Source organism: Merops nubicus, unplaced genomic scaffold (genome assembly GCF_000691845.1).
Source record: "Merops nubicus isolate BGI_N331 unplaced genomic scaffold, ASM69184v1 scaffold4022, whole genome shotgun sequence".
Lineage (NCBI taxonomy): Eukaryota > Metazoa > Chordata > Aves > Coraciiformes > Meropidae > Merops > Merops nubicus.
This window is the reverse complement of record NW_008592840.1, coordinates 48409-70090: the sequence shown is the minus strand read 5'-3', so window position 1 is coordinate 70090 and position 21682 is coordinate 48409. Positions and strand designations below refer to the sequence as shown.

The 21682-nt window shown below is 32.6% G+C and overlaps 1 protein-coding gene across 1 annotated transcript in view; it reads right to left on the bottom strand.

Moving 5' to 3' along the window:
- LOC103768132 (dystrophin-like) overlaps nt 1–21682 on the bottom strand; it is a gene marked incomplete at its 3' end in the record, with an annotated part of 58230 nt that overhangs the window by 9816 nt on the left and 26732 nt on the right. Inside the window, exons 11-15 of the mRNA XM_008935267.1 lie at nt 20761–20931; nt 16987–17109; nt 15501–15638; nt 13465–13617; nt 12346–12528 (exon numbers count right to left, since the gene is read on the bottom strand). Of these exons, the coding sequence (XP_008933515.1) occupies nt 12346–12528; nt 13465–13617; nt 15501–15638; nt 16987–17109; nt 20761–20931 (768 nt within the window). The remainder of the gene's footprint in view (nt 1–12345; nt 12529–13464; nt 13618–15500; nt 15639–16986; nt 17110–20760; nt 20932–21682) is intronic.

Here is a 21682-nt window from a genome sequence, read left to right as displayed (position 1 = left end):
TAAACTCCAAATAAATGTTCACCTGCATCTCCACCATAAAAAGCAAAATTTAAAAGATAAAAATTATTAGTGATTTCGTATGTTCTTATTTATTTTGCCACATCACATAATTTTACCAGTGTGAGTCCAAGATCCATTATGTGTGACATCTGCCTTCTAGAAAATATAAACTTAATGAGGACTTCAAAGAAATTTTACAAGCAATTGTTGGTAAACTTTCTTTCAAAAATTGTATTATAGATGCTTCTGTCTTAATACTGATAATCACGGATTTTGGAGCCATGTCTGTAAAAAACAATGGACCAGTGGACCTGAATAAACCAGCTTTTCTTCTTATGGGGCTGAGTAACCTGGTTCTTCAATTATTGTTAGAGACTTAAGATATGCATATAAACACTATAAAAGATGTATGCCTATCACATATAAATCCCATAAAGTTATCTGTAGACTTGTGGTATTCTGCTGCATTTCTTATGCAAATTTAATTGCTTTGCTTACACTTCTTTCACTAAATGACTTTCTCAGTACATCTGCTAACACTGACACCTCTCTACCATACCACTGCTATCATTTTTATTATTTAAACTAAATAGCTTAGAAAAAATTGCATTTACCACATATAACACATTCTGCAAAAATAACAGTTTACCACAGTAAACCTGAAGAAAAAGCTGTCCCAGTTGATTAGAAAAGGGGAGATTCTCAACAGGTCACTGAGACATGCAGCAATATATTTTCATTTCTCAAGACTACAATGTGACACTTGTCACATGGAATAAGGAAATTTAGACTCACATGAGGAACATTTCAACTATAATTGTATTTACCTTTTTGACTGATAAGACAGATAATTTACATTCACAATAATGAAAAGAGCATGCTAGGTGTACAAGTTTACTGACTCAGAATGAGGTCACATGAATTTGTAAAGTGACACACAAAATATAATTAGTTTCTATAATCATATTAGTTAAATCTATTTTTTTCCATGCCAAATTTAGGCTAAAAACTGTACACATACATGTATATACATACATGTATCATCATGTACATAAAAACTGTGCCTTCTTGCTCTAAATAATTCCATAAAACAGAAAAAAGTCAGGTGGAAATCTGATGCGTGGGCACTTCATGGATATCATGCTTTATTATGCTTTATTACTTATAGTAGTGCCAAAATTTCCATCACTGCTACAAAGAATTAATATAAAAGCACTCTTCAAGGCATAATTAATTAAGATCTGAAGACAGGACTGAACCTTGTATGACATATATGGTTTAGTAATTCCTCAAAATACGTGTACTATTTAACTCCCATCAACATTAGTGAGATATATGCAAAGTTATATTCACACCATCCTTTACAAAAAACTTTACATTCTTATTTCTCACAGCTGCATGATTACTCATATAGTCCTACAGGAAACAGGAGATTTCTAGCTCAAGAAAACCATTAATGTTTATATTGCTAGTTAAACTGTAAAGTACTACAATCAGATGAATAAATAAATGGATTGATATTTGAAAGCAGATGCCTACCAGAACCTGCCCCTCATATTCAGCCACATTATTTAATGCCTTATTCTAAAATAAAGTAACAAACCAAACTAATCGGTTTCTGAATATTACTTAAATAAGAGTTGGAAATTTGATACAACTTTAGAAATCAAGGATTACAATCATTTTACTTTAGTGGGTTTTTCCCACTAGGGAATAGATCACAGGTGTTTCTTTCTATCTTTCCAACAGTCATATAACAGAACCCAAGGCAAAAATTGGCATCCTGCACTAACAAATGGAGACTAGACACATCCAGAACTTACAGTTTTAACCAGCAAATATAGGGAAAATTTATTTGCTTGCCCTTGTGTTTGCTGGAATTGCCTTAGTATAGAAGATTCAATGAGTAGTCTGTCCTTCCTATACTCTGGACAAGCATCTTCACTAGAACAGCATAACAGAAACTGAATGTTATGCTTACACTGTAATGAGGAAAAAAACAAAAACAAAAACAAAAACAAACAACCCCCACTTTTTTTTTTTAAAAATAGGAGATTGGAGCCACTACTATTAAAAATAATACTAATTCAGTAAAGATATATGCCATTGCTGATGCCAAAATAGTTGCAAAATAGTTTAACGTTTTGTAAGGATTAAAAAAATAAGAAAATTGAAATTAAAGTTTTAGACAATTGTTTAAGAAGAGTTTTGATTAAGTTGAATCTGACAGTAACAGAATATATTAATTATTTGAAAATACCCAAACTCAAATAATACTTTAAAATAGTACATAATACAAACTGTTAAGAATCATGGGCGGAAACTGGTGTAAATGGCCGTTTCCTATATTGCCATTTCTGCAAAATATACTTTTATTGATATTAATTTATTTTGTATTTTTTCTTGTGTGTCAGTGATGTACTGATGTGCAAATTATTTCCAGTCTCAGAAAAAAACAAATTCTTTTGGGTAAGGCTTAACATTTCATGCATTACTTTTCACCAAGCATTATCATCTCTAGTAAACTGAATTTTCTTTCCTATCATTACATATTTTTAATTAACGGATAGGATGTTTCCATGAACATGACACTACCTATTTTATTGATGCCTACCACATCCTACCAAGTGCAACACAAAGACAAGGAATACTTCCATGAACTAACCCCTACAGAGCAGGCCAACAAACAAACAAAAGAAACTGAAACCCACAAAACCAACCAACCAAAAAAAGGAGTTACAGAAGTAATGTAGGTTTTGTCCACAAACCCAAACATCACCTCCCACCCCCAAAAGTATCTGTGATGATAAAGAACAGTATCACCTAGTGGCATCAGAACTAACCAGCTTTGTAGAATGCTTCTAATTTCCTTTTAGTTCTGGAAAACTCGGTGTTAAAGCACAATTCGCCCATCTCCGTGTACCCATTTCCTTTCCTCTTTCTGCTGAGGGAACAATCCCAACATTACTTTTGCTCTTCAACAGTTTGCACCCAGAAGGCCTCTACCTTTTTTGTGACAGGCCTGAACAACTGTTCCTTTTTTGGTCTCTTCTCACTAGAGGCCTCCAAACTCATAGTGAACTTAGTGTGCTGTGCTTTTGAATTAATAACTACACATAAACAGAATAATTGGGAGGAGTAAAGTGGCAAAACACACCTATCAGCACTACTGCACCATGACACTGCTCCTAGCAGCATCCTGACCAGAAGTTCAGGGAAAACAAACAAACATGTGCCTCTTCCTGAAGTGAATTAATGCTTGAGAAAGTATTCTTTACAAGCAGCTGCAAGATATATGAGAGTGTAAAAAGTCAGTCATTTCTGAAGGAATAAACATAGGTGTGCTACAAATACAAAAAAAAAAATAAAATAAAAAAAAAAAATAAAAAGGAGCTAGCAGACACCTTCTGGACAAAGGCAGCCATGCCTCAGAGTCCAATAAACTTTGGAATGGTTTATTATTTTCTAGAGAAAAATGTAAACTACATGGAATTTGTTAGCTCATGGTTAGCATCAATATGTCAAATGAATTAAAAATGTAAAGTTATGATTAAATATTGTCAGAGATCAATAAAACCACTTTCAATTACATATTTATACATAAAGAAAGTTTTATTCACCCCTTTCTGTTCCAGCTGTGAGTGCTGATGTCAACCAACAACCATGAAAATAAAATCTGCATCTTCATTATTGTTAGCATATCTTACCTGTAAGTGTGCCTATATATAGAAAGTAGAACAAAATTATACCAATAACATGGAATTTTCATTATGAGATTGGATGGCCTTTAGTCAATCACAAACAAGTTATCTACCAACACAAAATGAAGCATCTTTTTCAAGCACAGAGAGACCTAAATCCTCACTACAGGATTAAAAATTGATAAAATGTTTATGTAACTCCATAAAGGCCTTAAAAGGCACTTGGTAGCATGAAAATCTATTTTAATTATTTTTTATTATCTTGTTTTTTGAATGTGTTATTTTTCACATTTAAATAAGGAAAAATAAAAAATAATTATACAGACAAAACCTATAACAATTAATTTTAAACATTAAATCCAGAATAATTTGTCATTTGATTGGTTGCATCATAGTTGTAAATGTAGTTTAATTTTGTTTTCTTGACTTTTTTTTTTTTCCGCAGGAAGTAAACAGTTTAAAAACTACGACAAAGCATTTTGATGCTGCAGTCAATCCTCTGTGTTACACTTGCCCTCATGCCTTTAGAGCCCTCCAAGCTGCCAGATACCCTCAGTCAAGTGGTGAAACTAAGAGCTTTGGCAATCCCTTCTACAAGGGCTTAACAGTGATTTTATTTTATTCTTGCTTAGATAATTACCTCCAGATAGGGACTCTCCTCAGGCTGAGGTACTGCTGCATATTGAACTTAGCTGCAGCTTATTTGAAAACTTGCCCCATTACACCTTACTTTCTAGCATTCACACAACTAAGAGACTAGCACAACTAGCACAAATTGGAAAGTCTGGTAGTTCTGCTGCTAGCTTTTAATCCTAACAGCTTCCTTTGGTATCTATTTGTTAAGCACAGAGAAAAAAAATATTCATTTCAGCTGTGGTAAGACTGGCACATAAGACTCTCACATGCTGTACTGTGTATGATGTAAGTCAGCTGTTCCATAGAACAAAATTAAAAAAAATTGAGCCCTGTGCATCTTAGGCCACAGCTGCAGTGTTGCCACATCCTGAAGAAAAAACAAAATCTAGTAGCATTATAGCATAATTGACTTATCGGAACTACTGGGATTTAGAAAGTTTCTCTTGTTTTAAATAAATTATGCATATATGTTAACTACGTCTAATAAAGATGGCATAGCTCAATCTTAATAATTGCAGGAGTTCAAAACTGACGAGTAGAAGGAAATCGTTATACCTCCATCATGTGAGTTTACACAGATATTTGTAACATTATAAAAGGAATTATTTGAAAAAATGAAAGAAAAACGTTTGAAAAACAGTGTTGTAAACAATTTATATGTATTACCTTCCAGTAGACAAAACATATTTGAAAGTTTTTACATGCTAACTATAAAATACATAAATCCTTAGACTTGTTAACCACTTCTTGTATTCATCTTGCAATATTTTTTCACAGCTAAAAAAAATGCTGATATTATAAAGGAAATGTCCTATTTAAGGAGCATCTGTTTGACATAAGAAGATTAAAGTCTTCTGCACAGTCCTATATCCTTTTAATCATGTTGTCCAATTGTGACAGTCTCTACTGATTCTGTTAAAGCAGCATTATATACTCAAATTTGCTTGCACAGCAAGAAATACCTGAAAGAATGGAAGGAATTTCAAATTATATTGTAACTCAAAATAGAACTTCAAAATTGTGTTTCTCAGACAGTGGTAAGCTATATAGAAAAAAAAAAAAAGGATATATAGTGGCAGAATAAGATTCTACACAATATGCTGGAAGGCAGCCTTCCTAGGAACAGACTTTGATCAATGGCAACTTATTTAATGGCTGATTTATTAAAACTTGCCCCAATCTTAGGCAGAATTGGCCTAATCTTAGACAGCATTTATGCATGGGCCGTCTTGAATAATCACGTGTGACTCTACTGACCAATCACCAAGGAACCAATTATCATTAAATAAAGCACAGACATGTCAGAACACAGTCTATTGATGTCTAAATTGATGAACCCATTTTGAAATTGATTTGTGATGTTAACTTTACTGATACTTATGTAAACTACATCTGTTAGCTGCTTGTTGAGATAATTGAGAAAATAATCCAAAAATACCAATAGAGTACTACATTAGTGTTGAATGCTAACAGCTTCAAAGCGCAAGATCCTAAACCTTAAACACTGACATCTTCCAGAAATGTTAAAAGGCATTACCTAATTATTTTCTATCTATTTTCTCAAAATAACCTTAATCTACATTTATAGAGATGCAATCATACAGAATAGTAGCAGGGTTTTTCACTTGAGTGATTTTGTTGCTCCAAGACATAGATTCTTTTCTCAAAATAATTTGAATGAAATTGCTGTCACTCCAGCAGTTTTGAAAGCAAATTAAATAACATGTATAAATAGCTATTCAGCACTTGCACTGTATATATACAAATTTACTTCCTTCTGCGCTTTTATGAGTATGCTCAGATGCATCCAGGCAATGACATCCTGAATTGTAGGAGATGAACATCATCTCTTCAAAAGATACTGTCATTTAGGGCCAAGTCACTCTGCAGCAGGTTTTTGCCTTTGTTATTTAATTCAGTATTTTAGCCTTTTTTTTTTTTTAACACCAAATTCTCTGCATTTAATTTATTATGTTAAAAAATTATTAGATACTGCATCAGAGAAAATAACATGGTCATTAGCTTCCTTGTTTCAGAAATAGCTAGGTAATTATAAAGAAGAAAATACTATACTAGTGTAATGCTCAGTTTCGACCAAATTTGAAAGAAAAGATGACTGGGTGCTATGTCACAAATGATTCTTTCATGAAAGTCTGTTGGGCTTCTTTTCATCTCAATCATACAAAGAAGAGTGAGAAAGGTCTGTGATGTGTCCAAGACTACATCCTTATAACCACTTCACATAATTTAAAGACAGCATCCTAAACCAGTCTTAGTTCAAGTTGTAGCAAGAGACTTTACTCCTAGGCAATGAGGTGAAGATGTCAAGTTTCACTACTGAACTAGAGAATGTAATTTAGATCACTTGACTAAATTTTGTAAAAGGTAAGGAAAAATGGTAGAGGAAAATTCTGTAAAGATTTGTCATGTACAATCAGGATTTTTTAATTTCACTCTGCTAAAAAACTATAGATTTTCAGTGATGATAGTGAATACTGTACAGAGTTAGAAAATATGAGAGAAGAAAAATATGCTTTAGAGAAACTAAAAATACTGTAGTAAACTGGTCCACTTTTATAAAAGTAGGCTATAGATGGTCTTCACTTAAATTACAGCATTGTATAGTGTTTATTTTAGACAGAGAGAAGGTAAAATGCATCTATAAAACTATATAAAATCTATAAAACTGGCTCTTCTTCAGCTATATCAGAGACAACATACACTTTCAGTGTACTTCCTCTACCTTTATCTTAAATTAGACATGAAATAATGTATTTGAATTACAGTGAAATTATTTGGAATACATTTTCTAACTGCACTTTCCAGATTGATGTATGCTAGAAAATGGGTGTAAACATTTAGCTGTGATTCTCTTTCCAAAGATTCTCATTCATCCTGACCTGTTTTACAGCCCACAGCCAAAAAAGCCCAGTCTCTAGCTGTGCTGCGTAAAGCTATCTGTTTAAAAAGCTGCCACTGTAAATGTCAGAAAAGGTAAAGAGTGTCACAGGATCACCTCTGTCCTGTCCTTAGGAGTCCCAAAGTGCACAGGTGAAACAGATACTAATCCATCACTGCATTGTTCTTTTGTCCAGTAAGTACTTCTGTTATTTTGCTTCTCTAATGCCTTTTCTCTCTTTTATTTGTCCTCTCTCCCACTCATTGTAGGCATAAAGAAGAATTACTTTGCCCCTTCTTGGCAACAATTACTTATTTACCCCAAAAAATATTTAAGCAAGGATAAGAGAATAAAATGACTTCATTCCAAGGCTGGTGGTTGTGAAAGCTGTAAAAACCAAAGATCTAAAACAATGGCACCACATTACCACTGAAGTATCCATGTTATTTAGATGCAGACAGATAATTAGGACACCAAGTCCTGTCCTAAGTGTGACAGATTTACTTCAATTTATGTTTGACATATTTTAGAAAATTTTAGAAAATTTCTAAAACAAAAGTTTAAATTTCATAAAATAAACTAAATAGAGCACCACAGGAAAATATTAACTGAAAACTGCAAAATGCCCTTAAAACACTGAAATTAAACAAACTTGAATTTAAGATGTAAACTTGAATAGTCCTTAAATCTGGTTCCAGGAGTTGATCACATACGCCCTCACCTGAAGTGATCATCCAGCTAGGAAACGGGTATTTTGAATTTCTGAATTCTTTGCAGAATCTTAAACAGAATCTCTTCTATTTGGAGAAATGAGGCTTACAATATTTATTCCATAGTAAGTACTAAGACTACTGGTATTTTATCCATGTGACAGATAACTATTGGACTGCTTAGACTAAATCACTTACCTTGTTGAAATAAATAGACATTTTGTATGGCTTATTCATTCTTGTTCAACGCATAGTCTAACTGGTATGAAAAAAACAGTCTCTCCTGATGTTTATCATTTGATCGGTTTTATTATTTTTCCCAGTATGGCCAAAATCCAAGCAAAAATATTTCAGTAGTAAAATGACCATAAATTTCAGTAGAATTTTCCTATTTTTGTTTTTATATACATCAATAGGATACATAATTTTGACAGCTGTTCATAGGTTGCAAGAACAAATTCCTCTTGTCCTAAAATACTCTGGGTTACTATTTACAGTATGCATAGTTCAGCCAAGAGAGGAAAATAAGAAAACCAAGCTACCATATACGATAACAGAAAGAATGGTAGATAGCTTGATAGAATACAGTAATAGGGCATATGAAATCAACATTTACAGTGTAGGCTCTGCACCTGTGTTCATCTAGAAAATGTTTTCCCATGATAAAGGCCTTCAGTACTCTCTCTACAGAGTAATTTCAGTTAGCTCAATAAAATATAAACTAAGTCATGACATAAACATGCTCATAGACTTCTGAAAAGACAGCCTGGGAAAAACAAACAAACCAACCTATAACACAGGTATTAACTAAAGCTAATGTAATGAAGTGTAATCAATATGTTGATAACTCATTTTGATCCTGATTTGAATTAAACTATCTGAGTCTAGCATTTCTATGCTAGTATTTTATATAACTATATATGATTTCCTCTGCAGCAGACAACTATTTTCTCCACCATTGGACACTGGCATAAACTGTTGCAGAAAAATAATAACTGGAATATTTATGTTTAGACTGTTGTGAAGGGGATTGATAACTTTTCTGAAAATACTGTGCGATTGCCAAGGCTTAATGATTTTAGAATCTGCAGAGCTAATCTAGAAATAAATGTCCCTTGACCTGACTAATGCTATAATTTTTACTGAAATGAAATTTTTAAAAAACAAACATTAATTTGAATATGCAAAAATTGCATACTGCTCTAGGATTAAACTTTAATGGCTTGCTTTTTGAAGAGTATTTTAAGCTTCCATTAATTTCAGTGGGATTTAGCAGTTAATCATAATTTAAAAAAAAATATTAAAATATTCCACTAATTAAGTTATTCAGATTTCATAACTGAAGTTACTACCAACTGACTTAAAATGAAAATTTATAGCAGAAATGAAGCAGAACACTAAACTTCTCTTAACAAAGGAATCAGAAATCTGCCTGACTGAAAAACTGCATTTTCGGCCTGTTTATTTTGCCACATATGCATAAAGATACTGGGTGGGAGAAGAAACATGTAAAACAAACTCTATTTCAGGTTTTGTGCAGTTGTATTTAATTTGGTTAATCTGTTATTGCAGTAAATCCACCTTTCTTCCCTACAGAATTTTACCCATTACTCTCTGGCAATTTTCATGTGAAGAGATGACCACTATACCAAATTGGATAATGTCTCAAAATTTGCATTAAAAAGAATATGCAGTGTTTGAGAAAATATAACTACATCATACCTTATTATCAAAAGTGGTGGCAGAAAAATTCCTTTTTATAAATATGTATCTAGATATATTTGTCAGTTACTTGCTGGATATTTGCTGCTCCATATTTGTGAGACAATTGGAAATTTGTAAGAATCTGCCATGCTGGAGAGAATCAGTGCTTATATGGTTTTGTCCTATATCTAATTCTGAGAAGGTCTTCCCAACAAATACTGGGAAAAGTAAAAACCAGGGGAGAATCATCATTCTAATTTCACAATTTGATATCAGAAATATATTATCTCCAACAAAGGTAAGAATTGTAAATCTGTCATTAAAGGTCGTCTTCAATGCAATTCTGCTATGTTTATTCAATGAATCATAATTGCAAGATATACAGCACAACTGTATCCTCATTGATTCACAATTACAACTTCCATTTGTTAAACAAGTCTGTTATTGACTACAATATCAATTACAAATAAAAAAAAATGCAGCACTTTTCTTTGGCTTTAAAAATAAATTCCTTTTTGTATTTTTATTATACAGTTTTATTCAGTTGGTGGTTAACAGAAAAACTGTGAAAATATTTTTTTGCTGGTATATGCATGTGTTCAAGTGACTAGTTTGAATTTAAACTTTTCTTCTGTAATTTCAAGACTTGAACAAACAATTAATTAATCCCCACAACATCCCTGTGAGGTAGGTACAAAAGTGGCTGTACTAAAAAAGAAGAAATAGAGCTCAAGAGATAGTCACTTTGTTTCACTGAATCAGCAAAGCCAAAACAGTAACAAGGTAGTTGTACTTCTCACTGTGATTTGAGCCATGAAAATATACTGCCTTTCAGCAGTTTCAGTAGCTTCTGTAAAAATCCTAAAATATTCCATACGAATATCACCTTGGTCATTGTGAACAGAGAAAGATATTTTTCAAAGAGAAATGAGAGGGATACAGTAACTATCCTGTACACATGTAAATTTCATTGACTATTGACCTCATTACTCAATAGTAACAAGTAGCCTTCCGGCATGAAATATTTGAGAATATTTAAAGATTTAACCATTACAAGGACAGAAATATAAGCAATATATTTCAACAATAAAAATACATGTAATGGTTACATGGCTTTAAAAAGCTAATGATTATATTCCTTTGACCAATTCAAAAGCACACGTGTTGATGTATCCACCTTCCATATATTAAAGAATGCTAATATATAGTTTTATTGATTTGATACTAAAATTTTATAATGTATATAATCTGTCATGATAGGTGGTGGGTGACATAAAAATCACATTGACAGCAGAATGTTTTTACATAAATTCCATGCACATTCTTATTTCTTACTTATAAAGGAACACATATATTCATTAAAAAAAAAAAAGTCTCATGTACAAGACAAAGTGAATCCTGTCCTAGTTCCATGCCAATATAAATGATTTGCAACTTATTACAACCATCAAGTTTAATATAAACCATAGTAATCTGAAGATTTAATAACATACAAACCAAAATTAATGTTTCTCTGATTACTTCCATTAACTGCATAGCTATTCAATTATTATTTTCATATATAAATTCTGTAGCTTAATAGTAGAAAAATTAAAAATACACTCAGTACATTAAACAGAAGACTGTATTGACCAAAAGATTATACATTATTGCTGATTTTTGGAACTCTTTTTTTCTTTTTTAAAACATAGTCAACTATACATCAATTAGAAATAACATATAATGTATTTAAATTTTCATTAGTCTGTCAGGATGTCCCCTCTGTAACCTAGGTGCATTTAAAAATAAACAAATGCAAATATATTTTGTTGAAACGCTCCTCTACCACCAGCACTTTTAAGATTACTTAAAAGCACATAATGCAACAACTTCCTTGAAAAGAAATCTTTGTTTCTTCATATAAAATCAAAAGCCTAGAAGACAATGACCAGAGTAGTAGGAATGGCAAGGAAAAACTGCCATGTAAGTACAAAAGCTGTCTCTGGTAACCGTCTGAAAGGGTAACACCAACTGCATATTTTGACCATAAACCCGGAAGAGTGACAGTTTATCTCTCTTTTATTTATCCAGTTATTGCAGCATGTATTAACCAGTAAGAATAATTATATTTTATATACAACTAAACAACTCAAAATCAGAATGCATGAAGTAAAATTATGTTTTCACCCTATCAAAGTTAAAAGTATACTTTCTTGCAAAACCTCCTTTGAGAACTCAAGCATTTGAAGAACAGGCCATGTAAATATGACGTATAGTGTCATAAGAATTGTTTTACTCTATTCCTGAAGTGGGTATAACATTTTATGGACAAATAAAAAAAAAATTAAAATTGGCATGGGATGTGTAGTTTGGAAAAGACAGGTTTTGTGCTTTACACGTTCACTGAACAAAATAGATGCATGGCAAACTGACATTTTTAAACTGGAAAATGTTATGGAAAAATAATGATGCAACAGAAATAAACATGAATTTTTAATTGCTGATTTTTTTTTTGCAATTAGCTGATTTAAGGGCCATTTTAAGCCCAAAGCAAAGAACTACTGTATTAAAACATAAAGATTCCCCAACTTGTAAACAATAGGATTTTTCTTATGAATATCTGTAGCGTTGACACTGACCCTGAAGCTCTCATTGTTAGTAGGATGCTGTTAGTAGTAGCAGTTGCAAACGTATGGGTTTGCCAGTAACAACTCACAATTTGTGCATAGTTGAGTCTTCGAAACTGAGCAAATTTGCTCTCAAAATCTCGCCAGCGCTTGCTGAGCTGTATCAGGGTTGGCTCCACTGCTTTTGCAGCCCCATCCTTAGACAAGCGTTCAGCCTGCCTGTTCACCGCATTCAGATCTTCCTTCTTCTTCTCCAATTCTCCATCAATCTCCTAGTGAGCAAAACCAATACAGGGCCCAGGACAGTTAGCTAACTAGATCAATCAACTTAAAATTAGCAAAATACTTCTGTCAGAAATTCCATTTCCATTTTATTGTTACAATTAAAACTTACATCTACTTTGTCTTATTTTACATTTAAACAAAACAAAAATAACTGAAATTGAAGAACTTTCTTGGAGATTGGCTGTAGAGATACTAACAGCTAGGACACACTGAAAACTAGTTAGCAAAGGCCAACAGTTTCCACTTCCAGACTGTTGGTAGTACACTGTGATGGGCAATTGGAGAAATTATTTGAAATAATTATTTCAGTAACAGTCAGCATATTCAGGACAAATAGTCTTTGGACAGCTTACAAATATATTATTTGACTCTTTAATATATTACTTATCTCCTGTTTTGCTCTGTGGGAAACTCAACAGAGAATGAAGCAAAGAAAGACGATGGAAAATAAACTAGGAAAACCTTTGACAGTGTGTAAATAAATCTACAGAGTTTGACAGTGACATATGAAAATGTTCTGATGAAAATGAATGTGCTAACATGAGATAGAGGTCATCCACATATCGGTATGTCATTTGTTCATCTGGAACAAAGATACATAAAATCAATTATAATTTTTACTAAAAAACATTGATGCTTCTTCATACATTGCACACTTTCCGTATTATCGACAAAAAAAAAAAAATTAGTATTTGAAATTATTTATATAACATTCTGTATAATGAAAAAATGTAAGATATAGCACAACAAAGAAATATTCATTTGAACACAGATAATTAGGGTTTGTTTTACTATAAACAGTAAAAAGGAACTGAACTGATAATATTATATACCTATGAGAATATTTGTTACATTTGCTGTAACAATAACCATCGATATACTATCACGCAAAAAGATCTACTACTGCCATCCCAAAACATTACCTTCAGCTTCTGCTCATCTTTGTGGTCTGGTAGGCTGGCTAATTTTTTCTCAATGTCATCCAGCCATGTCATTAGGTCATCAGCCTGCCTCTTGTACTGATACCATTGATGAGAAATCTCTAAAGCCTTTTTTCTTCTTTGAGATCTCAAGTCCTGTTCACAGTGCAGACATTATTAGAATATGAATTAAAGGCTTATAAAATATTAATTGGCATGTATGCTGAGGGGAAAAAAAAGTTTACAAGGCCACTATTTTTTAAAATTAAATGTTGATATTTAAATCAGTTATCTAAGTATCTAACACAGTCTATTTTCTTCAGTTTAACAAATTATTTTTCTCTTTTAGAGGAAGTTACCAAATTCAGGGTTGTTCACATGTTGAATAAATCACTGAGACAGCCACCAATATTCAGAGAAGTTAAGACTTACATAAATGTCAATATTTTATATAAACCACTTCTCAGAATACTTACTAGCCAGATGGAAACACAGCCCACTTAGTACCTAGCCATAAGTGGGGTTCCTATGTTTTATGGTCTCCTGTGAAATTCTAGCCTGCATGCAAACTGTAGCTATTTAAAAGAAAATAATTTCTGTGCAGAAATGTGGGAAAAGACAGATTTCCTTCTTATAAATTAAGTATCATTTACATAACAAATCTCTTTTGTTTATGACAGCTTTCAAAAATATATAAAACTTTCCTTTAAGAGGAATGTAAAAAAATATTATTTCACATAAATATTATTAAATACAGCCATTTGCATTTGCTTTAACTGCTCAACTTTGTTCATACAGAATTCAGAAAATATTTTAATTACTATAACTTCTTATTAAGAAGTAAACTAAGAAAATGCTTGTACATTTTACTGATGAATTTGCCTCAACCATTCCTGAATTTTATTTTACAAGGTTGAATGACTTAACTGAGTCATCCAAAGAAAATTCAATCACTTTATTCCATAAAGGCAGCCAGTAAGAATCTGGTCAATAGCACAGTTCCAGAAACACTTTTCTTGTTTCTCCCCCATAAAAATTATTAATTTTTTCCACTTAGATTGGAACAGTCAAAGACTCACCTAATAGATTTAAAGTTTCTTTTAAATGTGGACAAAAATAAAAATAAATTCCAGTTATTCTTTTACTGAATTCAAACAGACCAACAAAACCATAAAAATTAGAATAAAATCCACAGGAAGAGAAAGATGCTGCTCAACAATAATTAATAATGAAACGTAACCATGCCATGTTACCCCAGCAAACGGCAACCTAAAATCTTCAAAAGAAAGAAGAATTCTGCTTGTCATTAAGATAAAAAATTCTTCTGTAGTAGACAGAGCCTATGGCTCCAGGTAGGTGAACAAGGTGATCTTCCTACTGTAAGATTCTTTCTTTCATCACTTTTGATTTTCCCTGGAAAGATAACACTCCAAATTATGAATACTAGCTTGTTCAAATAGGCTTCCCTGTGGATGTTTCTACAGGTATACCTCCAGGAATGTGGTAACATGGAATTTTGATAAGTGACTTCAGTTTTCAGCCTCTTAGCTGCTAGGTATTTTGGTACTACCACCTACCCTATTTTAAAGAGTCTGAAGCCACTTCTCCTACTAAAGAACATAGCATGTAAATCTTTCACTAAAGGATAAACAAACTTATTCACTGCCAGAAGTACGTTATACAACTGAAAATATAAGTTTGTGAGAACAGATTCTAAAGGTCTTGACTGCTGTTGTAGAAACATAAAACATGCATAATGCATTAAAAAAGGAATTCTCATCAAAGAAATAATTGTTGTCCAACTGGTAATCAAATGATTGTAACAATAAGGACAAAATAGAATTTGTTAAGCTAGAGATACAAAGTGTCTTTTCCAAAGAATCAAGAGAAGTCTAAAAGAAAATATACGTTTAGAGCCAAGTAGTTTTAAATTACTCATCTTTAAACAGTAATGAAGATTCACTGAACAGAACACTGCCCTGAAACAAAGAAAAAAAAATAGTTTTAGTAGCACGTGCTTGTAATTGTAGCTCCTATACCTTGAGAGCATTATGTTTAGTCTGCAACAGCTGTTGCTTTATCTTTATTTCCTCCCGTTTTCTCTCATCTGTGATTCTCTTTTGAAGTGTATCGCCTCTTTGCAGCAATTCTTTCACTGTACTCTCATCCTCTTCACTCTGATTATAAAAAATAACAAGTAGAATAGGCATTTGAATCTATTAATTAAATAAGTACTAGGAGATACAGATATATAAAACTACACTTCCTCTGCTAAAGTAATCACCTAACATCTACTTGCAGTTGTATACTGAAGATCAAATAACTTTTACTTGCTTTCTACAATAAATGTAGACACTTGAGGAGTACAAATAAAACAGCACTCGAAAACTACAGACGTTTGTATTAGATTTTATGCACTATCCAGGATAACAGGATGAAAACATTAAAGGCCGAAAGGTAAAATATATTCCACTTTAAAAGAACAAGAGTATAAATATCTAAAATATTCTAACTTACTGTCAGTAGTCACTGAGATTGCCAGTATGCTAGGAGGCCATGTAATTCCAGAACATTTCATGTTTCATCACTATGCAAAAAAAGCTATTCTGGCAAGGAAAATTATACCACTCAGTACATTTACAGAGAAATGGAACCTGTGCCACAGCTTCTAGGAGTGTACCTCTTAAACCACACTATTTTATGTAAAAAAAGGGAATAAAATATACCCAAATAGTGGAAACTCCCTGTCAAGCTTGACCCACTTAGAACTTTCCACTTCAGTACATACTGCCTTAAATTTTATTTTTCCTGTATTTAAAAAATAAAAGAAAAAAAGAAAAAAAAAAAAGAAAAGAGAAACAGAAGAAAAATAGTTCTGCAAAGATTCCTTTCAGCATTGATAAAAAGTGGCTATCTTTGAAGAATTCCTTCAAAGGAAAATAACATTGACTCTTTATATTGCTTGTAAAGAAATATAGATTTGATCTTGTTGAGGACTAACGAATAGAGGGTCCTAAAGACAAATCTTTGCTATTCTCCAGCCAAGAAATGTCATCCCTTTGAAAAACGCTTTGGAGAAAATACACTACAGTGGCAACAGTACCAAAGCTCAGCAGTATTTTACTCCTCTCTTTTCTCTCCCACCCCCACAAGGTGCATAAATGGTTTTACTACTTGCAAAGAGCAAACATTAGTAATAAAGCTTACCACAGCCACAAAAACTATTTACAATAAATTGCATAATCAGATTGGTTAAGAAATAATTGGCAAGTAGCACTTCATTCAATCATTTTCTAGTGCTTGTTTTTAGTGAATGTCTTCTTTTACCATACTGCCCATTTAGATACACGATTCTGAGTTTAATTGGTCTTTATACTAATACACAGATTTTAATATATTAGTACATTAACATTTTGTCTAAATCATATCTGAAGATCCTATCACAGATACAGAAGTTTCTAGTTTTCCCTCAGGATTTTCATCTCCCTGTCTACTTCACTAAGATTTCCATTTCAGCCAAATTACCATATCTTTATTGAAGTCCTCTTCTTTCAGATTCACACCCTGCTGAATTTCAACCTCCAGTGGTTCAAGCATTTTTTGTATATCAAAGTCAAATTGCTCCAATTCCTTCAAAGGAATGAAGGGCTAAAATGGGAGAAATAGAAAGATTATTTATTCAAATAATATACTTAACAGTTTTGTTAGAAACGTAAATGAAAAGACATCTGTTCTACCCTGTATTGCTAAAACAATGGTAAACTTCCTATCCCGTAAAAAAAATTCTACACTATACAACTCTACCCAAAGATAAAAGTAAGGATAGGTATTTAACAATACTATAGAACTTCCATATAAGAAAACATAAGAACTCTATGGTGAGTTAAATTAATAATAATAATAAATAATTTCTCACATTTGTGTGTAAGAACAGGTTCATATAAATAGTGTAACATAACAATTTGTCTAAAATTGTTGACAATACATGGCTAAATCTGGTTTGTCAGAAATTTCACACAGCAACAAGCAATCCATTCAGATGAAAAACCACCTACCATTATCAGTTGAGAAAAAAATAATGGCAATTTGTTTCAGTGTTTTAAAATCAGTGCTCTCTTTCACAATGAACAGCAAAAATGCCAGGTGAATTATACAAAATAAAGGGCAAATTAAGTTTGTGTAAGATATTCCCCTAACAATACTTGGTAACATATTAAAAAAAAAAAAAAAAAAAAAAAAAAAAAGAAAATTAAAAAAACTTCAACTAAGAGCTTCTGTTTCAAGAAAGCCTCAACAAGAATGTAGGACCAAAAAACCCCTCAATCAAACAAAATACACAATTCCTCCAAAATGAATCACAGTATAATTATGCTTCTTTAGCTTAATTTTCAGTTTTAAACTCTAAACCAAGTGCCACTTATGAACAATACACCACCCTTTATCTGCCTGATAGCTGAGAACATGTGGATAGTTTAATGAACAACATGCAACTTACTATGCATTGCAAAAGATCAAGAGAAAATAGGTTGTTCTTTCAAAGCTTTAAACGCATGAACAAGCAACAAATTATTGAGAATTCTTGCATAAATTTAGAATTAGTGGTATTGGAGAAATTCTTGAACACACAACTGTCTTCTTGTTAAACATTATAAGCACATTATAGTCTGACCTGTTCTCTTTTACTCTTCCCTCCAGTACAACTGGTATTTATTATAAAGCAAAAGTTTCTAATGAAGACAGTAACAATCAAAGTTAAACAGTTAAAACAGGAGAGGCTGAATATCAACTGTAACTTGTTATCAGCTGTTTCACAGATGACCTGGGAGAATTTGGATAAAAATGTCTTAATTGTATCTGGTTAATTGGTTTAATGACAAAGATTTTGCACACTTATGAACTTTAATGGAATTATAATAATGTACAATATTTATAAAGAATAGGACCATGCTTGCAAATTTTCATCAAGAAGTTCAGAATAACACTCAGCAAGCACCTCAACTGAGGTAGAAAAAATAGCAAACTACACACTAATTTCTTCTCAAATGCTTTGAAGGATGTCCTCAAAAGTGCTTAAAGCTCAGTAAAAGACAAATCTACTAATAAAAGTTGAATACAAAATTGTTAATCTCTGAAAAATGCTAAAAACAATAACAAAAAAGGAAAATGAAAGGAAAACTACTAAACGCAATTCCAATAATTGAATCATGTTCAAAGAACACTGGAAAATGTTGAATCTCATTTTAGTACATGATGATAGTTTTCTTTTAATTCTGGACATGACAGTTATGTACTACCATATACTGACTTCACAGGTAATTTATTTACCTGGCTGTTGTACTGATAATTGTTAGTATTTGAAAAAAAATAGATAATTTGGAAACAGATAAGAATTGATTGAAAACAGATTGAGAGTTTACTATCCTCTGGAACTGATTTTATTATTTTCAATCTGTTATTCACCAAGTGAGTAATTTTACCAAAGCATGAAAAAAAAAAAAAAAAAAAAAAAAAAAAACATAGAAAAAATATACAAAAAAAAAAAAAAAAAAAAAAAAAAAAAAAAAAACAACCAATGACAAAACACTTAGGAAACATCACCCCATAAGCATAAAAAATTTTCTGCCCATAATGCTGAAATCATGTCTAAGGGAATTGCAGTTACCTACATTATACAGGTGGAGAAAATAAGGTACCCAGCAATTCAATACATCCAAATGCATACAGCAAGTCAGCAGAACAGCCAAGAATTGAGACAAGCTTTTGTCTTTCTATCTTATGCAAAATCCATTGCTATAGATATCCTTTGTGAATCCTAGCCTAGCTGTCCATTCCCCAAGGTCTTAGAAACAGTCCCCGAAATTCCAATATACCATTAAAGTTATGTGCTAAAGTAATTCCTCTATTCCTCTCATCTTGCTAGGTACATAGTGTATAGTACTTAGTGAGGTACTACCACGCCATCTCATCTTGCCTACACAATCAGAAACAGGAAAACAGGTTGCCAGGTGGAAGACTTTTGCAAGCTGTGTTCTGAAGACAGATCATCTTGGTAAACATCTTTTCTGCCTTCTTTGAGTGGGATTATAACGTGCAATGCAAACAGCTCACAGTAAAACATCTACAGGCAGTCCTATTTTTCCCTAGGACAAGAACTAATTTTACACCACCCTATCAAAAGTTGCACGAGTCCTGTACGCTTACAGCATTGTGGAAGTGCAAGGTAAAACTGAAAATGAAATCCAGGCTGCAGATAGCAGATGTTCAGAATAAAAACATCACACAACAAAGTTGTTTAGGTTTTGTACCAAAAGGTTCCCTCTCTGCAGTTTGTACCTGTATAAGAAGTGAGAAGCACACTGGAATATTTGAAGTGCTATTGATGGCAATAGGGGAAAAAAAATAAAAAGGCCTTTATTCATTGGTCATATTATTTTCTGTTTCAGAAATGAAACCTGAATAAACTCAAATACACAGGGTATTGAGCCCTGCGTGGACACCAAACAACTACATGTTTCTTTGCTTATGCTTTTGCAAAGCTTAGTTTCTCCTCTGCCACTGATCCCCTGGGCATTCCTTCCAGTGCTATTACAGTAACCAGAAGAAAAAGATCAGGGTCTTTTCAGCTGCCCAAGGGTAGCTTTATCATGCATTCCCATTACATTATACACAAAGTTGCATGTCTATCTGCTTTAATTTGCTACCTCTCTGCAATAAAGGCTGCAAATAAAATGGAGAAATCAGGTGGCTTACATCCTTCCTCACTCCAATTCTGAAGTCACATATTTGCTAAAAATTACCTAATCTGTACTGAATTCAGATCAGGTAGTAGTATAGTTGCAGCTAGTTGTACAGTTAAAGTATAACAGATACATCTGTATATATCTATCTTTCTCCACCTCAAACCTTGATGAGTCACACCCTCATGAAAAAGAGTGTATTTAATGAAAAATTAGCTTTCAAAAGTCAATCTACATATATTAAAAAAAGGCTACTCATACTTTGAGAAGATTAAGAATCTTACTAATACCCAATTAATTCTTTATAAGTTAAGTAATCTTCATTATAGTCATATAACATGTCAGCAAATGCTTCTAATTGTGAGACAGTGAAAAAAGATTTTGTCAGAAAAAACCCCCAAACTTTCACAGTTAAAAAGAGAAAAAATACTTAGGATCCAATTTTTTTTTCCTTTAAAAGCTTAGTTTTTGCAGAAACTGCAGGCTGCTTATGTAGTTGTAATTGTGTAACTTATATAAACGCCATTGTTATGTATCTCCATATGGAAGCAAGTCCTCCTACCTTTCCACTCTTAATTCTTTGTGATATAGTTGCAAATCGCTGGTTGAGCTCTGACAGTTTAGGCTCTATTACTTTCCTGCAGTGATCTCCACGGTGTGTCATCAAGTTTACTGCCTGGTCACGCACAGAGTCCACTTTTGGATGCATATCATTCAGCTCAGCCTTTAAGTGCTACAGTCCGTGAGCAAGAGACAGGGCTTGAAGTTAGTAATAAATGCAAAGAGAGAGAAAGAAAGAGAGAGAGAAAGTGTGCAAAGGAATAGGGAGCAAAACCACAAAGCAAATTCAGATAATTATGCATGAGTGCGTAAATGCAGTAGAAGTACATTAGACAACATTCCCACTTATGTCTTTCAAATTTATAGCAGGAGTGTATCTACAGGCGTGTTTTGAAATCTCCTAGATAAAATGTATGCTGAACATTATTTCTAGGCAGGTTCTTTTTTGCAATAATACAATACTCACTGTATTTTAGGTTACATTAAGTTATGTTGCTACTGCTAGTTAAAGCTGCTAATTCATGTATTACAGGACTGGATGTATAGTTGTTGCTTTCATTACTGTTTACACCTATGGCTGAGGCAGGGAAAAATGACCAGATGAAAACTAGCAGGAATTTTTTCTATAAATCTATCATGAATTACAAAATATAAGGGCAAATATCTTCTTCCTTTGAAATAGAATTCTTATTAGTAAATCCCACCATGGGCAGAAGCCAAAAGAGATGGCCAGGCATTCAGGAATCATAAACACTGTTGGGCATTAAGAATTATAATTCACTGTCTATATGAAATGTCTTTGAGCAATATAAAGATATACATCTGTATTGGTGGCAAATATAATTTACCATCAATTATAAATATAATACTTTGTACCTGATGGTGGAAAAATTGTTCATTCAGCTGCAAAAACCTGTCCCATA